Source organism: Ascidiella aspersa, chromosome 2, assembly GCF_963924565.1.
Source record: "Ascidiella aspersa chromosome 2, kaAscAspe10.2, whole genome shotgun sequence".
Taxonomy (NCBI): domain Eukaryota; kingdom Metazoa; phylum Chordata; class Ascidiacea; order Phlebobranchia; family Ascidiidae; genus Ascidiella; species Ascidiella aspersa.
This window is the reverse complement of record NC_139448.1, coordinates 28928152-28946837: the sequence shown is the minus strand read 5'-3', so window position 1 is coordinate 28946837 and position 18686 is coordinate 28928152. Positions and strand designations below refer to the sequence as shown.

Genomic DNA, 18686 nt, shown 5'->3' with positions numbered 1-18686 from the left:
AAACAAAATACCGCCAATCCATTGGTCATTTTGTAATCCTTAAATCATAATTGGTTTGTAAAGTCAGTGCCAGTATAGAGCACTAATACAACATTCAGATGCACTTACAAAATATATTTACCTTTTCTTTATTGCAATGAGATTTTGTAGGCAGGAGCAATGTTGGAAGTGCCCCAATCGCTAATCTTTTTCTTGTTGCATGTGCAATAATTTTCTCTTTTTCAAAATGGGCTTCACAAATCGACGCCCTGAATATATTATTATTTTCTTAAAACGAGCACCTATATACAGAAAAACAGCAATCTACGTTTCTTTATGTAACATGTGTTTAATTTTGTCATTTTGGCAAGGATCTCTAAACTGCAAAGTAAAATGACGCAAGCTTGTCCTGTGCGCTTTTTCCTCTTCATTTTTTGCCAAATCTGATCTTCCTATCGCAAACAAAGACCTAACAAACTTTAATCGGTTTGTATAATTGCACCCCGGAATGCAACAGTGTGTCATGTTCACTTTTTTCGTCCACTGTTGTATCAAGCGACATTGGAAAGGTCGAATCTTACCCGGTTCATCCAAGCGTGACCGATCTGCCGATATTTACGAGTGTCGCCTCTAGCATTAGTGCTCTATGGTGCCAGTGGTTTTTAACCTATGGTAAGCTGTCGCCTATGTTATGCTGCAAGCGTTCGTCGAACGCCAAAACTCAGTATTCGTTACTTCCTCCTAGCAGCTGAAACTGGGCATAATCAAATTATAAACTTGCAGATATAAAGGTTAATTGGCCAAACTTTCAATTTATAACGTTACGTGACACCTTGGCACATAAAAGAGATTCGAATTTAACTTGAAATAACAGCATTGATGTTTCAGGGAACGTTCTCACCGAACCCTTGAAACAGCTGCGTCGATTACAAGGGTTCGATCGAACCCTGGTTAAGAACCACTGGTCAGTGAGAATGCAAATTTTGCTTATTATTTCATTCAACATTTAAAACAATCCTTGCATATATAAAAGACATGCCAAAATCGGGAAATGCTAATATTAAGTAGGTTGCCAATAAAAAAGCCTACCGTAGTTCAGACATGCATTGGTGTACTTAAGATAAATAAGGTCATGTTCTCTATAGGCTTCCTGTACGTTTATTATGGAACCAGTGGCATTGACGATTGTAGGTTTCCTTAGTGTTATCACTTAACACATTGTTTACGATTTAAAGTGAGGCTAAAACCCTTGTAACAATTTTAATCAATTCACGGTTTCTTTGGAACATATTGTTAACAGTAAGAATACCATATAAATGTAGTAGTGTTTGATTATTTATTTTTTTAACTTGACTAGAGATTTTACTTTGTTTTACCTAGATTTATTGATTGCAGAACACTATTTCAGAAAACCGTAAGTTACGTTTTTATTTTTTGCTTTGTTTATAGACTAGGAAATATAGGTTTTATATATACTTTGATGATTACTTTTTGTCCTCGCCTATATTCAACGATCCTGGCTACACAGAATTTTTTATTTTAACGCACGATTTAGTCCAAAAAATACGTATATCACTCATTTACTGATTGCTCGACGAAAATCAATTCAATATAGCACAGTAAATGTCGTAGTAGATTTTGTTTTATAGATTAGCTGCATGTGTCAACCGGAAGCTTAAAAAAATACATCGCTCTCGCGTCTAATTTTTTTCCCTGCATCTGGCTCCAAAGTTGAAGTGGCCTCACACCAGAAACTGCGAAAATCAAAATATATTTGGATCCGCCTATATTTCTTCAAGATTTGCTTACAAAAGCGTCATACAACCAAAAGTTACATCTCGAATTTCTGATTTTTGTAACTATCAATATGAAAGCAGCAACCGCGAAATTACAGACACGCAATATAGAACAAATAGAACGGCAATATATTATTAGGCAGAAAGTCACGTGTGCTAAAAATAGAACAACCAAAGTTCAGTTGTAGACGCAGGCCTCCGGAGTCGACTGAGTCGGTTAATTTGCAGTCGGACACGGGAATCGGGACACTCGCCTTGACAGTAGCAAGTTCGTAAAAGCTGCACATTGTAAATCGTACAAAATGGAATATCATAGGATGGGTACCAATTTATTGGGTGGATGAGTAGTATATTTTAACGGGCGTTGAGTATCATCTATCAACGGGACCTATAGAGAGTGGAATGGATTGCACACACCTCTATTAACGGGCTTCTCTATATCCAGCCATATTTAACTTATGTGAATGGGTAGAACACAGTGTTGTGGAATCCATGCCACTCCCTGTAGGTCCGTATACCACGACCTGATCGGGTATCGGCTCCTTACCGATATTATCGGAAACTATAAATCTGACTATTTTGTTAATTACAGGCTCTAACTTCATTGCAGCTCTAGTTATGTTACAAACTCAACAGTTAGTAGGGTTGTGGTCTGGGCCAAACCTCTGGTTACAATATGTATATTGTATATATATGAATAGGTACACGGTATTTTTTTTCCTAAGCAAGCTTACCAAGTTTCTATTAAAGCTAAGAAACAGTCAGGCCTAATGATCATTCCCTCAAAGACGCACACATTGGATCGTCAGAATGCTGCCAGCAGTAAACAGAGATAAATCTGCTCGGATCATTCTTCAAGCTAAAAGTGTTGTTTGACGGCGGAATGTCCAGCTTGCTTTCGCCACTGTAGCAAATAACCGCCTGCCCGAAAGAAAGGTTTGCATTATCACCTCTATTGAGCACAACATTGCTTTTAAAATTCAATTTATTACAAAAGATAGGCGGATCGATACCGATATTGTAATTCAAATAAATTAGTAAAAAAAGGTGCGCATACAGGTTTTAACAAGGATAGTTAAAGGTTGTAATGTTGTATAAGTGGTTTTAAGGAGGAAGGTTAATGCCAAAATAAATAAAGGTTAAAATATAGCATGTTTTACCATAAAACTGCAGAAAAAAAGGTTAAACACAGCAGTTTTATTTTAAGTAATGTTTATCGACATTAGCCTATGACGTAATGTTATTAGGTAATAACTAGAAACTCGACCAATGTTCTACGGGTAGAAACCATAAATACACAGATGTTTAATTTTAGGCTGTTTTGAACTCACCGCATTCATCCACGTCGATGCGTTCAATAAGCTCAGATTTTTATAAGGGTGGTAAAATCGATGAGACTCAACAAGTGGAACCTTAAGCTTATATGTGATTATATAACCAATATTGGCATCATCGCCCATATCAATCTCTCTACAAAAGTCGACGAATTTCCCATTACTAACAAAGAGAAAAATACGTGTTTTTTTCTATTTGATAAATTATGCAAGAACTGCTATAGAAAAGATATCTATCGCATATATGGTCATTAACCTGCCTGATTTTTACAATTCTACAGATTCGTTTAAATAAGCAGGCATATTGTAAATGTTGCAGGGAATTTATCTGAATTCGCTTTGAAGGCAGTTTGTTACGATTTAGAAGTTTTAGTCCCTAATATGAGGGTTTTAATGAAATTAATTCATTTTTTTGTTATGATTAACCTAAATCTAAACACTTAAACCTAACGTATAAGAGAATATTCCAAATTAGGACAATAATAACCAAAATTAGGTTAATGATCTGACATATATGTGATTAAATTCTTCAAAGACTTCTAACTAAACATTAATGATAAAAGCCTAACTCACCCGACAAAAGGAAGCATCTTTTGCGCGAGAGGCCTTGTGAAACATACTCCCCCGCCTCCGGTCCCAAACTCGAACCGATTATTCTTCCACTGTAACGTAAAAAAGGGGTTGGAAGGCAATTAAGTACCAACAAGGAGTTAAAGGCATCGGAGTGAACGGGTAAATTAATCATTTTAGCGCCTTAGCCATTGCCGTATCCAGGGGCGCACGCAGAAAATTTTCCAGGGGGGGAATCACGGGCGTAACCAGAAAATCAAAAAGGGGGTCCTGAATTTTCAACTTATGGAATTCCCCTATTTTTCGTCTGACGTTAATGAATAATGACGTCATAAAACAGTGACAGTATGACGTCATAGAACTAATCAGAAACAGCCAAATACGTCCAGCAAAACGATCACGTGCGTCGTCGACAACCCTGTCAGGCGCCAGCTGCGAAATCACGGTGTACATGTTAACTTCAGGCAAAAAAAAAAAAACCAAGACCGTGAAAAATGTGTGATTAATTGTCGTAGAATCACACATAATTCGACTATCAGCAGCGCAGTTTTCAAGTTCCATGATTACAAGCACGTCTTTCACCACCTACAATACTAAATTAAGATCGTAATGTCGATGCTACACCAACATCGGATTTTTTAAGGGATCCCTAACTTACAAATAACTATACCAAATTACGGTTAAGTTTTCGATACAGCCGTAGACATATCATGTCCTGGCAATTTCCTTTTTTAAACGTTTATATCAAATTCAATGTGTAAAAGTTGATTTAACAAGGTTTAATTTTAAGGGATATTTTGTCGCGGTTTATTTCAGTTAGAAAACAATTTTAAAACCATACTTCACGCTCAAAGCATTACCCAAACTGAAATATTTAAGGTACCAAATTAAACCTTTAAAAAAGAACTGTGGAATAACTTATATCAAGCAATTCGTTTTCCATGCAAATAAAATGCCACAATCTTTCTTATTCTCATAAACAGGATTTTTTTTCCGGGGACCACACAATAAGACCTAAAAAGCTACAATACCTAAAGCACAAAAATCTGTAAAGCAATAGTATTAAGACCAACGACATAATAAAGCCAAATACACAGTAATACACATGGCAGAATGAAAACGTAATCGTTTGTCTGAATAAGTCCTAAATTCATCGGAATAAGGCGCATAGCCAAAATAACGTCTGAAACTATGGGAGGGGGTACGGGACGATCGGGGATCATTGGTCTGGCATCGGTCGTTTTGGTGTCGACGTTTAGGCGCCCTAATTTGAATAGCGCTGTAAGGGCGCCGCTATTTTGGCACCGGATATTTTGGCCCCGTTTGGGGTTATTGATGGGTAATAGATTGGGTTACAAAATGGGTTAGGGTTGAAACTATTGGCGGAGTTAGTAACTAATGCACTTAGGGTCTTAGGGATGTGGTTTGGGGTAGGTAAAATGTTGTATAGGCCTGCTTCTGGTTTAGGACTTATTCTGATTTAGACCGTATTACGGCTATTATAGGTATTATAGTCCTGATTTTTGATGTTTTCCTTATTTCGATCTTTTGACTGGAGTGTTTTTTTCAATTAGCAATTGAATCTTGCTTTAATTTTACTGACTTAATACCACTACAGCCAATATTTCCACAGAGAAAATCTGAGTTTCCTTTGTACTATTACGATCCAATGCAATACTAAACCTGTTTAATATTTACGCTTCATTATAGTTTTGTTTTTTACCGTCCATAACAATTGGTCCTTGCTAAAGGTTAAAATCTGATTCGTTGCTGATGACACGCATTAAAATAGGATACATTGTGACATCATAACAAAGGCTATATGGTTCAATAATAACTAATATAAATCTCAGCAAAAAAATAAGTAATTTAAATCCATTAAAAAAAGAAAATTCACAATATGTATACAAATAGTTAATACATTTCGCGGCTTTAATTCAGTTTAGTGCCCAACGAGTTATTGCCACACATATAAAACGTTTGGTAAGTTTTCAGCAGGGAGTTGAAATTTGACTTTTTCGATTCAGATTCGGTTCGGGTTCAAGGATTTTTTCGGAATCCCGTTCAGTTTCGGTTTCGGTTTCGAGCATTTTAAAAGTTCCGGTTCAACTCCGGTTTAACCTTGGTTATTTTAAAACCGGTTCATAAAGTTCCGGTTCGGATACAATATAAGTTGCGTTAAATCTACAAATGTGGGTCAATAAATATAGCCTAGAGAATAATCTTTGAATTGCAAGTCATTTAATCTAAGTTGCATAACGTATTAAAAATCAGCAACTCATTAATAAAATATCTAAAAAATAAAATAACAAGTTTATTTAATTATTATTATTCATATTTTTTCATAAAATTTCGAAAATGGCGTAACTTGACTCTGTAAAATACAATCTGTGACTTCATGCTGGAGTGAACCACTTTTGTTTACAGGTTCGGGTTCGGTTAAGGTTCAGGTTCTTTCAAATTATTCGGTTCAGCTCAGTGGTGGGATTCAGCCGGTTCGCACCGGTGGCGAAATTTTATGAGATCAGCAAACTGGTTAGCATTACTGGTTAGTGTCAATGGATTTTTGCATCTTATTCCATGCATTAATTTTTGAGATCCAAGTAGCCCACGTGTTTGTTTGGTTTTTCAAATGTGCAATGGTCAAGGTCGCACGTAACACTTTTACATTTTGAGTTAATTGCTATAATTGTAGTAATTTTTTTGTGTGATTGTTTGTCTAAAAATTTAATTGTTGCATCATAAGTACAAGTCATGAGACAGCTCCTGCTTTTTAGTGTGGCTGACTGTGGCTGTTAGCCGGGATGACATTCAGCCGGTTCGCAGTTCGCAACATTCGCTGGAACCTGAGGATGCATCCTTGACCCCTGGTTGAAAAAACACTGCTTGCAAGCGTTGTGCCAAACACAAATAAAGAAGTTCGTTTTATATCATCACCTGTAGATTTTACGACATCACATATGTAGATCAATTATTACCTGCCAATGGTCCATACTTTTACAACCGAGGTAAACGGACTCGTTCCAGTGATGTTTGTTGAGTTCCTCCAAAAGTATTTGGGGGTTTACATAATTGTCGTCATCGAAGCGACACCACCACCTTTGTGACGAATACCGAAAATAGTCAAGTTATGTTTTCTGAATAAATTAAGGAATAGCTTTGAAATACTTTTTTTATTAGATTGTTTATATAAGTCAAAATAAAGACTCATTGCGGAAAATTTCGAACTAAAAGGATGAGTTACCTACTTTTTGTTTGTGGGAAGAAACAAGTCGAACTCAGCACCAGTTTTGCAGCACAAATCAACTCTAAACAACAACAAGATGTATTTAAAAAATTAAAGTGAAAACGAGAGTATTTAAAATAAAAAAAATATTTAAAAGACATGTTGTTTCTTGAAGTGTATTTTTGAAAGAACTGGGGCTGCATTTAAATAAAACACGATTTATTAAAAATCCCTCAGGAAAAGTAAATTTTTGAACCTTTTGTAAGTATTTCCGCAAGATGTGCTGTGCAAACGACCATTGGTTTTTAGTCGGTATTCTTCATCAAAATCATCCGTTAAAAAATAGATCTGCATATAAAGTTTGCAATAAATAGTCTGTACAATTTCCAGCATAAAAAGTATGAGTAACCCATTGCATACCTGATCTCTTGAAACTTTTTTATACCAAGTGTTGAGAATCATTTCCAGTCTTCCAATTGAACGATGATTTTTTTTGCAAGTTTTAACGGTAAAAAGCACATCATTCAGCACAATACGTGCGGGGTCAACTTCAAGTTTCTCGTAACTATAAGGTCGAATGTTATTTTCAAACTTATTTTCCACCGTGAAATTGCAGCAAAAGAAGAGCAAGAGGAAAACACAAGCCATGCAGGTCGTCCTAGTAGCATTACTATTGCAGGCGAACAAACACCTTCGATTCTTTACAAGCATTATAATTTTTTTCTGTAGTGAAAAATGCATTAGGTGCGAGTTGTAAAAACTCTTGATGCAAGAATAAGATTTAATGAAAAATGTGCTGCTTAATAGCGTAACATTTCAAGTAATGCGTTAGTAGTATGCACTCCATAATTTGAAGTTAAAGCGGAGGCAGCAAGTCAAAAGCTGACACGCAGCGAAATGGTACATTTATTAAGTTTGCTATAACACCAACAAATGCAAGTTAATTATAATAATTTGATGCACTCAGTTTTGGTATAGCTATTGCGTTAAGTTTAGGGTCTTGGTTATTCGAGCTTTATTAGACAAAAAATCATACGGATAAAAATATGTAACGTGACGTCACAAGGTAACACTATTTTGGGACGATATAAAAATCTTAAGAAAGCATTGGTTATCGTTTGATCTGGCGCTAGATGTTAGTCTAAATCTTTTTAACGAGTGGGCGTCAAAATATTAAAAAAATAAAATATTTCAGAAAAGAATCGGAACATTCTCCTATGCTGTTAAAAAATAAGTCGACTGGTTTGTGTCACAACCAGGGAGTCGAACCATAACCGAACCAGAACTTTATGAACCGGTTCTAAGTCAATTTTTTTTAAATGTTCCCGAACTTGAACCGGTTTTTGTAAGATTTTAAGGAGCCGAACCGGAATTTGCCGAAAAGTTTTAAAGAACCTGAACCTTAACCGAACCCGAACGAAAGCGGTTCACTCCAGCATGACGTCACAACTTGTATTACACAGAGTCGAGTTACGCCATGTTCGATATTTTATGAAAAAATATAAATATCGATTAAATAAAACGTGGATTTTTTTATTTTTCAGATATTTGAATAATGATTTGGTGTTTATAATACGTCACGTAGCATTTTTTTTATTTTAAATGACTTACAATTCAAAGAATGTACTCTACATTTATCGACCCACATTTTTAGATTTAACACAACTTATATTGTATCTGAACCGGAACTTTATGAACCGGTTTTGAAATAACAATGGTCGAACCGGAACTGAACCGGAAAAGTCAAACGGTTCGACTCCCTGGTCACAACACAAAACTTATGTGGTTTCTGTTTCAGTACGTTCTTTTACAATTTGTAACAACTCCATAAGAAATGTGCGCCAAAAAGCACGTAGAAAACAAATAAAAAATATTAGTAAGTTTAGTCTATTGAGGGCGACAAAAAACAATCATAAACGTCTTCAAATAAACTATTCAAGCGGACGCTTTCTGCTCCTAGTTCAAACTCAGACACACCAAGTTTAAAAACTTTTTCACAGCAGCTCACTTTCACTTTTACTCAAATGAAAACCCTATAAACTAAAGGCTATCTAGGTCTAGAACTCTAGGCCGACGTTTGCTTTGATATATTTTTCTAACCCTTTATCTAAAAAGCACATAGGCAGACAAGACCAAATGAAAGTAGACGTGGTTGCGGTTGTTGTATATTTTGTCAGAGTGTATTTTTCAGGGCCTCATTTTCATGGGTGGTTAAAAAATTGGGTCATTATAAATTGGGTTATTTACCAAGTTAATCTTTGTAATATTATATATTACACTTTGGTTTATTCGTTTTACGGTTTATATTGAGTTGTACTTTCTCTTGACTTGTTTCTGCAATCAGTATATTCAAACCGAGTTTACCGCAAATCGTAAATGCATTCATTTCTCAGCTGAGGTTACGGAACTAAATTTAACTACAACTGAATTACTTTACAGGCGGGTTAGGGCTGGCAAATATAAAGCTGTCTTCCACAGACCATTTTCTCATTTCATTCTCTGCCGGATGAAACTAAATATCATGATGGTCGAGCGAGAGGAAAATACATCCCTCGACAAGCCCATACAAAATATCCTATTCTTCTTTGTTACGGTAAAGTTCACATTCGGCTGTGCTCGGCTGGTGCACAACAATCTCATTCACACATGGTGTCATCTAAATAACGTCTGGCTGATTGAATAGCCACACCTAAGCCTCGCCCATTCAATTATAGCGCCAACTGAACAGGTCAGGTTGTGCTTGACTGCCGCATTATAACCCAGGGCAGAGGCGTAGCTACGGAGTCGGTTAGGTACATATATCCCAAAGCGCCGAGGTATAGGGGCGCCGAAATGAGGCTTTTTATAGTTTGCGTCCGTGCGCAAAATACCTGGTTACGCCTCTGACACAGGGTTAATATTAACTATTTATTTGCGCTCTCCAATCAGCACTAACACAAACAAAATATCATTTGCCAAAGACATCTGCACGCCGTCTGCGAATTTTCGTTCTACCATTTGTTTATCGCCTGACTAAACCTGTCTTTTTATGTCTTTGACTAAACCTGTCTTTTTATGCGTTTACATACTTATTGTATAAAACTTACAACGCCCTAACTTAAGGTTTGCAAATAAAGTTTTTGCTGTTTGAATATAACTATAGAAAACAATTCGTTCGAAATAAATATAAGAACAGAAATTGCTTCTGTTTAGACCAGCGGTTTCCTAACTTTGCAAATAAATATGCCTGGTGAACACGTTGCAATTATTTTGATATTTCGCGGCCAGTTCAACTATGTTTCATGCAGCACACTATATAGTGCAGTCACTATTCTTTAATGCAACACCTTCCTAACTAATGCGAACGATTTACTGATAACAGGTACTACACTAATAGATGCTTTATAATGTCGCATGAGACACCATAAAACACGTTATATGATCGAATAATAAAGCATAACTAAAGATAATAATGATCAGATAATGTTTAAATATAGACTAATGTTTAACGACATTGGCTAAAGCCTAATATTGAAAAACTTAAAGACTAGTTCTCCTTGCTGATCGTCTGAAACTGCTGTACAGACCCAGTTGGTCCGCGGACCCTGGTTTGGGAACAGCTGGTTTAGGCTAACTTTGAACGTAAATAATAAGGACAAACAAATCGTATTCTACAGCAAACTACATTCGGTATATTTAAACTGAGTTTTTAGCAAATCGTAAATACTTATGCTGCCATATAGTTGAAAGTACGAAACCCAATTAACATAAATTGAATCAACATACAGGCGAGTTAGGGCTGACAACTATGAACAGAAAAGTTCCATATTTCATTCTCTGCAGTAGCGAAAAAAGTATCCGATTGTCGACCAAGCAGCAAACATATTCGTCAAGCGAAACATCGGGGGCTTTTTTGTCACAGTGAAGTTCACGCTGGGCTGTGCTTGGCTAAACACAACAACTTCACCTTATTCAACCAGCAGGCAAACTCGTTGGCTTGTTAATAAAAAAAGTCTCCTGCCCGAACATTTCGTGTCATATTTTGTTTGCAATTTGCACCCCAGCTGAAGGCCCATTGGTAAATAGACTTCTAAACCCTTAAAACGTCATCTACATATAAGCTTCCATCGTGTCTGGATATTTAAAGTCTTTCCGAATTATAGTTTTACTGTAAAACTCTGGACAAAAAACGTTCTGAAACAAACCAAAAAAAACATAAAAAAACTAGACGGGGGTGCGGTTGTTGTATATTTTGTCAGGGGGAATATTTTCAGGGCTTAGTGTTTATTTTCAATTTTTACTTTATTTTATTTTTTTTATTTTATTTTATTTATTATTTTTTTTTTTATTATTTTGTATTGTGTACTTTATATTATATATTTTGTTTTTTATTTTCCTTAACTTGTTTCGGCAAGCAAAAACAGATATGGACCGAAAACTTCCCCACTTAACTTATGCCTTTGATGCGAAAGGGGTTCAAATATGGCGTAGAATTTGGGGAATGATCGAAACATATATTTGATAAATAGAATTTACGTAGATAATGCGTATGGTCATTTTATTAAATTTTGACCAGCTTACGTGTTTGAAAAGCAAATATTATTATTCTCTTAAAGACTAAAAATGGTTTAACGCCTATGGTTTGCTATACTTTTGCAAACTTTTACTCGGTAATTTTTTACCATGGTTTGGGCCGAGCAATCACTGTTAAAACAGGCTTTAAATCTGTAGTTTTAAACAATATGAAAAACACTATTATGTTCTCAATACGCAAACTATTAAATCGAAAGTTTTGCTAGATGTTTAGGCCTGATGTTGGTAGTATGCTGGTTGGAGCAAGATGCACGACAGGTGCTAACAGAGAGGCGTAGACTGCCTTAAGATTTCGCATTTAAACTTGCGGCGGTAAATACACCCTATTGACACTTAATTATTAGGCGAAGATTATCGCGAAGTAATTGGTCGCCCCCCCAAAAAAAACTAACGCCGCATTGAAAACAAGCATTATAAATGATTCGCCGATATTCTGCTTTGAACATCTCTACTGTATAGTATGTTACTCCAATCCAACATATCAACACACAATTTTAAGTTGTGTAGGCCTGGTGTTGATATGTTGGATTTGAGTTGCCACCAGATTTTGCATTTAAATTTGCGGCGGTAAAATAAGTTGTTTCTTAACAGCATTAAGTAATTTTACTAAAGAGAAGCCTCGTTTTAAAATGCAAGTCGCACGAGCCCAGTTTAGGACGTGCCACTTCGCACAATGAAAGTCTCACGCGCGGGACAATAAAGCCCAGCAGGTGGTAAGTCGCTTCGTCACTTCACAAGCTGGACAAAGCAAGCCAATATGAACGAATTCTGTATGAAAGTTTTTCTGCTGCTAGATGGCAGTCGTTAGCTACAAAGTGCTAAAACGCAATATTTTAGGTTTTTACCCCCCAAGCAAAGGCCCCTGGGGGTGCAGCCTCATAAACTTCTACATACCACTTTTCGCCATGTCTGAAAATTTGAAGGTTCTACAATGTATACTTTTTCTATAAAGCTTCGGACAAAAATCGGTCTGAAACATACCATAGGAAACCAAAAAAGACTAGACGGGGGTGCGGTTGTTGTATATTTTGTCAGGGGATATATTTTCAGGGCTTAGTGTTTATTTTAAATTTTTGCTTTATTTTAATTTTTTTATTTTTTAAATTTTTTTTTTAATATTTTGTATTGTGTACTTTATATTATATATTTTGTTTTTTATTTTCCTTAACTTGTTTCTGCAAGCAAAAACAGATATGGGCCGAAAACTTCCCCACTTAAAATATGCCTTTGATGCGAAAGGGGTTCAAATATGGCGTAGAATTTGGGGAATGATCAAAACATATATTTGATAAATAGAATTTACTTAGATAATGCATATGGCTATTTTATTAAATTTTGACCAGCTTACGTGTTTGAAAATCAAATATTATCATTCTCTTAAAGACTCAAAATGGTTTAACGCCTATGGTTTGCTATACTTTTGCAAACTTTCACTAGGTAATTTTATAGCTTGGTCCGAGCAATCACTGTTAAAACAGGCTTTAAATCTGTCGTTTCAAACAATATGAAAAACACTATTATGTGCCAAATACGCAAACTATTAAATCGAAAGTTTTGCTAGATGTTTAGGCCTGATGTTGGTATGCTGGTTGGAGCAAGATGCACAACAGGTGCTAACAGAGAGGCGTAGACTGCCTCAAGATTTCGCATTTAAATTTGCGGCTGTAAATACACCCTATTTGACACTTAGGCGAAGCTTATCGCGAAGTAATTGGTCGCCCGAAAAAATGCTGACGCCGCATTTAAAGCAAGCATTATAAAAGTGTCGCCGATATTCTGCCTTGAACATCCTTACTCGAAATGCTTCCCTCCGTTAATTGTACGGTGGGTGAAACTTTATTCACGGCCTTACCTCTTTGTGTATTACCGCGACAATACGATGAAATACGATTTGGAGAATATTGGAAACATCGTATTTGGAGAATATTTGCTATTTGCACCTGTATATTATGTTACTCCAATCCAACATATCTACACACAATTATGAGTTGTGTATAATAATATAATAACTTATGGCTTTGAAGCGAAGGGGGTTCAAATATGGCGTAGATTTTGGGGAATGATCAAAACATATATTTGATAAATAGAATTTACTTAGATAATGCATATGGCTATTTTAATAAATTTTGACCAGCTTACGTGTTTGAAAATCAAATATTATCATTCTCTTAAATGACTAAAAATGGTTTAACGCCTATGGTTTGCTATAATTTTGCAAACTTTCACTACACTGTCAGAACGGTGTTTAAATTTGAACACCAAAACGGTCTAATCACGTTTAAAATCTAAACACTTAAACACCCAATTTAAACACCTTTGTGTTTAATTTGAATTTTGATGTTTAAATTCTAAACACCTGAACGATTTTATGCTAAACACCTGATATTTTGACGTGTTTAACAACGAATATTGGGAGATTTTAAGCACAATTAACGATTTTAAACACGTTGACGATTAAACACTTGATATTTTAACACGTTGGTTGTTAGACATGTTTAGTTCGATACATTCTTGCAAAGTTATAGCTTAAGCCATTTATGTTGATGTTATGAGACGCTGTTGAGAGAGGTATTGTTATTTTAAAGCACTGAGCGGTTGTTTTATGTACGATTGCGTCTATCGATTTCGTCAAATATTAAACAAGTTAACATATATGGCCTAACAGATCACAATAACAAAATTACTTAAATCATGGTTTCCTAACTTAACATCTGTTCGGCCTATTTGGCATTATGTTAAAATAATAAATATACAGGTTAGTGCGCTTAACGCGCCATTAAATCCAATATATGATTTCATTAATGTAGCTTGCCTATAGCTTTATATCAAAGTACAAAGCGAAGTTGTGCGGTTTTGTGCCGCCATGACCTACTTAAATTGCGCCAGCAATAAAAATACGCGCGATGAAAACAATCTACGGCACGGATTTTTTCTAGAGAAAAGCTGTATCGCCATGAAGCTTGTATATTTTTCAAGAATAAATTGTTTGACATATGACGAACAGTAAGTATTCTTTATTAAGTGTTCTATTTACGATATAATTTAACTAATTATAGTAATTATCTTTTGTTTTAAAACAATTTTCTGTGTACATATAAAGTTCATTCAATAAATAAAGTTATAAGGTATTTGAAATTGATTCGGTCTGCTGAACAACGCACTGGCCTGTGACGAACGCGGGATATTGAAACGTCAAACAGAGAAAATGCTTAGAACTTTTACAAGTTATACATTACACTTAAAGCCGGTTTTGCGTGTATTTGGCTTTCGAGTTACTAACATTTATGTTAAACAAATACTATAAAGTGTATAGTGGTGACATATATACTTTAATTTGCTTTTTGATAAATGTGTAGTAATAATGTTTTATTAGCTGTGCAAGACTGTCAGGTTTAGAATCTAAAATGTATGTTACAAGAGCCTTGTCTTGGAAAACGAAGTAACTGAATTTGGATTTTTGTTTCAGAATTTAAGGTTTTGCATTCATAAATCCAAAAGCAATGAAAGTTGTAAAAGACTATTTCATGATGAATTGTTGCTTTACACTTTATGAATGGATTAAATTAAATGAATCATTCAAGGTTTGTATGTTTTTTTATCCTAAATAATTTAATTTTTCTGTTAAACAATCAAGTATGCTTTTAACAATTTAATAATATTAAAGATACTAAGATTACACTGCTTTGTTTCAGGGCAATCAATGACAGCCAACCGATTGCTCTTTTCGACTTCAAAAATTAAATTTTACTTACATATTTTACATTAATATAGTTAATTCACATTTGGCTTTTATTTTGTATGTAGCGGCCAGCGAGGAAAACTATTGCTTTTCAAAATTGACTAATATATAAGTTTTTGCTTAGAACCTTTCATCATAGAATATGTAAAAAAATATGGTAAATATTATTCCAACATTTTCACCAATTTTGATGTTTTTTCAATCCCTATAAAATTTCTGAGGTACTTTGATATGTGTTTTAGCTTTAATTTATCATTTCCATTGTTTATATCTTACATTGAAGCTTTAAATGTGAAATTTAATCTGTAGTACTTTGGAATGCTTCTGGCCCTTTAATAAATTATATAGTTTAAATAACTTTTTTATTTATTTACAGGAATTTTAACTGCAAAGTGTAAGATGGGAAAATAAAAGTCTGTGAAAAAGTTCAAGTGGAAATCAACAAAAGAGTATAGATCACAAGGTAAACAAACTCAAATTTTCTTTTTCTTAATCTTAAGTTCATTTATCCAATTTTTAAATTTGTGGTAAATACATTTAATTTGCATGTGTTGTGTCAACGCGCCTAATTCATTTTTTTAATACAGAAAATTATAATGCTTACAAAGAATCTAAGGTCTTTGTTCGCCAGCTATAGACATGTTTGTGCGACGAACTGCGTGGCTTGTGTGTTCCTCTTACTCTTCTTTTGCCACAACTTCACGGTGGAAAATAAGTTAAAAGTAACATTGGACCAAGATACGAGAAACTTGAAGTTGACCCCGCACGTATTGTGCTGAATGATGTGCTTTTTACCGTTAAAACTTGCAAGAAAAACCATCGTTCAATTGGAAGACTGGAAATGATTTTCAGCACTTGGTATAAAAAAGTTTCGAGAGATCAGGTATGCATTGGGTTATACCTACTTTTTATGCTGGAAATTGTACTGAATATTTATTGCAAACTTTATATGCAGATCTATTTTTTAACGGATGATTTTGACGAAGAATACCGACTAAAAACCAATGGTCGTTTGCACAGCACATCTTGCGGAAATAGTCACAATAGGTTAAACACTTCACTTTTCCTGGGGGATTTTTTACAAATCGTTTTTGAATCTATTAAAATGTAGCGCCAGTTCTTTTGAAAATACACATGTCTTTCAAATCTTTTTTTATTTTAAATACTCTCGTTTTTACTTTAGATTTTTAAAATCAGCTTGCTGTTGTTTAGAGTTGATTTGTGCTGCAAAACTGGTGCTGAGTTCGACTTGTTTCTTCCCACAAACAAAAAGTAGGTAACTCATCCTTTTAGTTCGTGATTTTCAATAATGAGCCTTTATTTTGACTTTTCAAAGCTATTCTAAAATTTATTCAGTAAAAATAATTTGTCTTTCTTACGGTGTTTGTCATAAAGGTGGTGGTGTCGCTTCGATGACGACAATTATGTAAACCCCCAAATACTTTTGGAGGAACTCAACAAACATCACTGGAACGAGTCCGTTTACCTCGGCCGCAAAAGTTGGGACCATTGGGAGGTAATAATTGGTTTACATATGTGATGACGTAAAATCTACAGTTGATGAGAAAAAATGAGCTTTTTTACTTGTAGTTTGGCAAGCAGTGTTTTCCAACGGGGGCTGAAGGGGTTCGTAAAAAGGTCCCGGGGATCCGCGAATGCACTGAAAATTGATCAAACTTTTAAGTGTGCGGCAATAACTTGTCTTGTCGGGCACTTAAATAAAATAGAATCGCGAAATGTATTACCTATTTGGATACATATTGTAATTTTTTCTGATTGTCACGTTTACAAAAATCCCGAAATTTAGATTCGTATTGCCTTTGTTATGATGTCACAATACATCTTATTTTGATTGACGCATTAGCAACGGATCAGATTTTAACCTTAACAAGGACCAATTGTTAAAGAGCAGGTGTGGGCAATTAGTTTTAACCGCGGGCCGCATGAGGAATTTAAAATGTTCTGGCGGGTCGGGTCAAAAATGGAATGTCAAAGCAATATGACGTCATACTCTGACGCTATAAAACAAATAGGCTAACAAGCTTGCTATTACGTTAGGAAATGTGTGCAAATGTGCAATTTAAGTCGAATTTAAAGAAGAAAAAAATTTGCGATGTTTTGGCTTTAAAATGCAAACTTTAATGTCGACTTAGAGGGGTACTTGACGCATTGGCCGCAAATAAAAAATGTACATTACTTGATATATTGGCGTTATTAAAGTTATTGGGCGCGTTGACTTAAATATTAAAGGTAAAATACATTAACAACTCGCACAAAAAAACTTACAATGTATATTTTTACTTTTGAGGGTTTAACTTATAGGATATGTTACTTGCGGTACAATGGTCATATCGCAAAGACGGTATAAATCGGGAAAAATACAAACATGGCCTTAACCTAATTAGGTTGACAAAATGTGAATCGGTATGTTTCAGATTTTAGAAAACGGCCGGTATTTCGTTCATATTTTAATGACGGAATACATTGGGCAATGAAATACATAAAAATAAAATACATAAAAATATAACTAATTAACACAATTTTTCTTGCACAGGGTTTTTCAACTGAGTCTAGCGTACTTTGGGCCACAGATTGCAAATGTGTCATTACTTATTTTTCTATCAAATCAAGTTTTAGAGTTATGAAATTTAAACTATTTTAGTGAAAACTTCTATTTTAGGCTCTAAATAGAAAAAAATACTTCAGGAAAACAATGTTCTAAATCCGAAATACATATCAGCCTAATTTTCATTGAATTTCCTAATCATCATTAAATTCCCGTTTAAATATGTTTGGTAACCATTATTCTTGCCATAACGACAGAAAAAAGGCGCAGTATCTTCTTTTATATTGGGCTTTCGAAACATCGCTTATTAAGCTTCCACAGTAATTATAGCGACCTACAACACTTACAGTTTCCTTGATGTCGCTCCTCTATCATAATATCCTTATAGAATCGTTTACTTTGCTCCACACTAGCGTCGCCAATTTGATTTTGCGGTAACATGTTGAGGTGACTATGGAGGACTTACTTCTCATGTTGCACTCCAAGGACTGCAAGCTGAGGAGTAGTTCTTCTATAATCTCTTGGTAGTTGTGAGACTTCTTTTTCCATATGGTATTTGACCCCACCAGCGATTGCGTTCCAAGATCAAACTTCAAGATAGGTATCGTTGTAACAAAATGGCGGTCTCTAAGCAATGTAAATCTTCAGTCCATCTACTATCCCAACTCTCTTCTGCTCGTCGCTAATCCCAGGGGAAAAAATGTAAGCAAAACAGTATGAATCTTGATCTGAAGATTTAACTACGTCCTTTATCAATCCGAGTTTGATGTGCATCGGTGGGGCTCGTGGTAGAGTGATGTTTTTGTGGTCAGCCAGTGGTTGTTATTTAGGTTATTGTTCCTGGGTATTAAATTGATCTTTGAGGGTCATTACTGTTCCACGAACTGCTCCTTCTAGGCTCTAC

The 18686-nt window shown here is 35.1% G+C and overlaps 1 protein-coding gene across 2 annotated transcripts; it reads right to left on the bottom strand.

The window, feature by feature from the left end:
- Positions 1–1598: 1598 nt before the first annotated feature.
- On the bottom strand, positions 1599–7623 carry LOC146164728 (beta-1,3-N-acetylglucosaminyltransferase lunatic fringe-like). 2 transcript variants are annotated; one of them, XM_083382468.1, is made up of 8 exons: positions 7326–7623; positions 7162–7253; positions 6928–6987; positions 6658–6778; positions 3683–3771; positions 3107–3272; positions 2510–2696; positions 1599–1733 (listed from the first exon to the last, which is right to left on the bottom strand). In XM_083382468.1, exons 1-7 carry the CDS (start codon positions 7614–7616, stop codon positions 2550–2552), a joined length of 966 nt encoding a protein of 321 aa, XP_083238594.1. In that variant the 5' UTR covers positions 7617–7623; the 3' UTR covers positions 1599–1733; positions 2510–2549. The 2 variants fall into 2 exon arrangements, with proteins under 2 accessions (XP_083238594.1, XP_083238595.1); XM_083382469.1 differs by lacking the exon at positions 1599–1733 and adding an exon at positions 1742–2054.
- Between the last annotated feature and the right edge of the window lie 11063 nt (positions 7624–18686).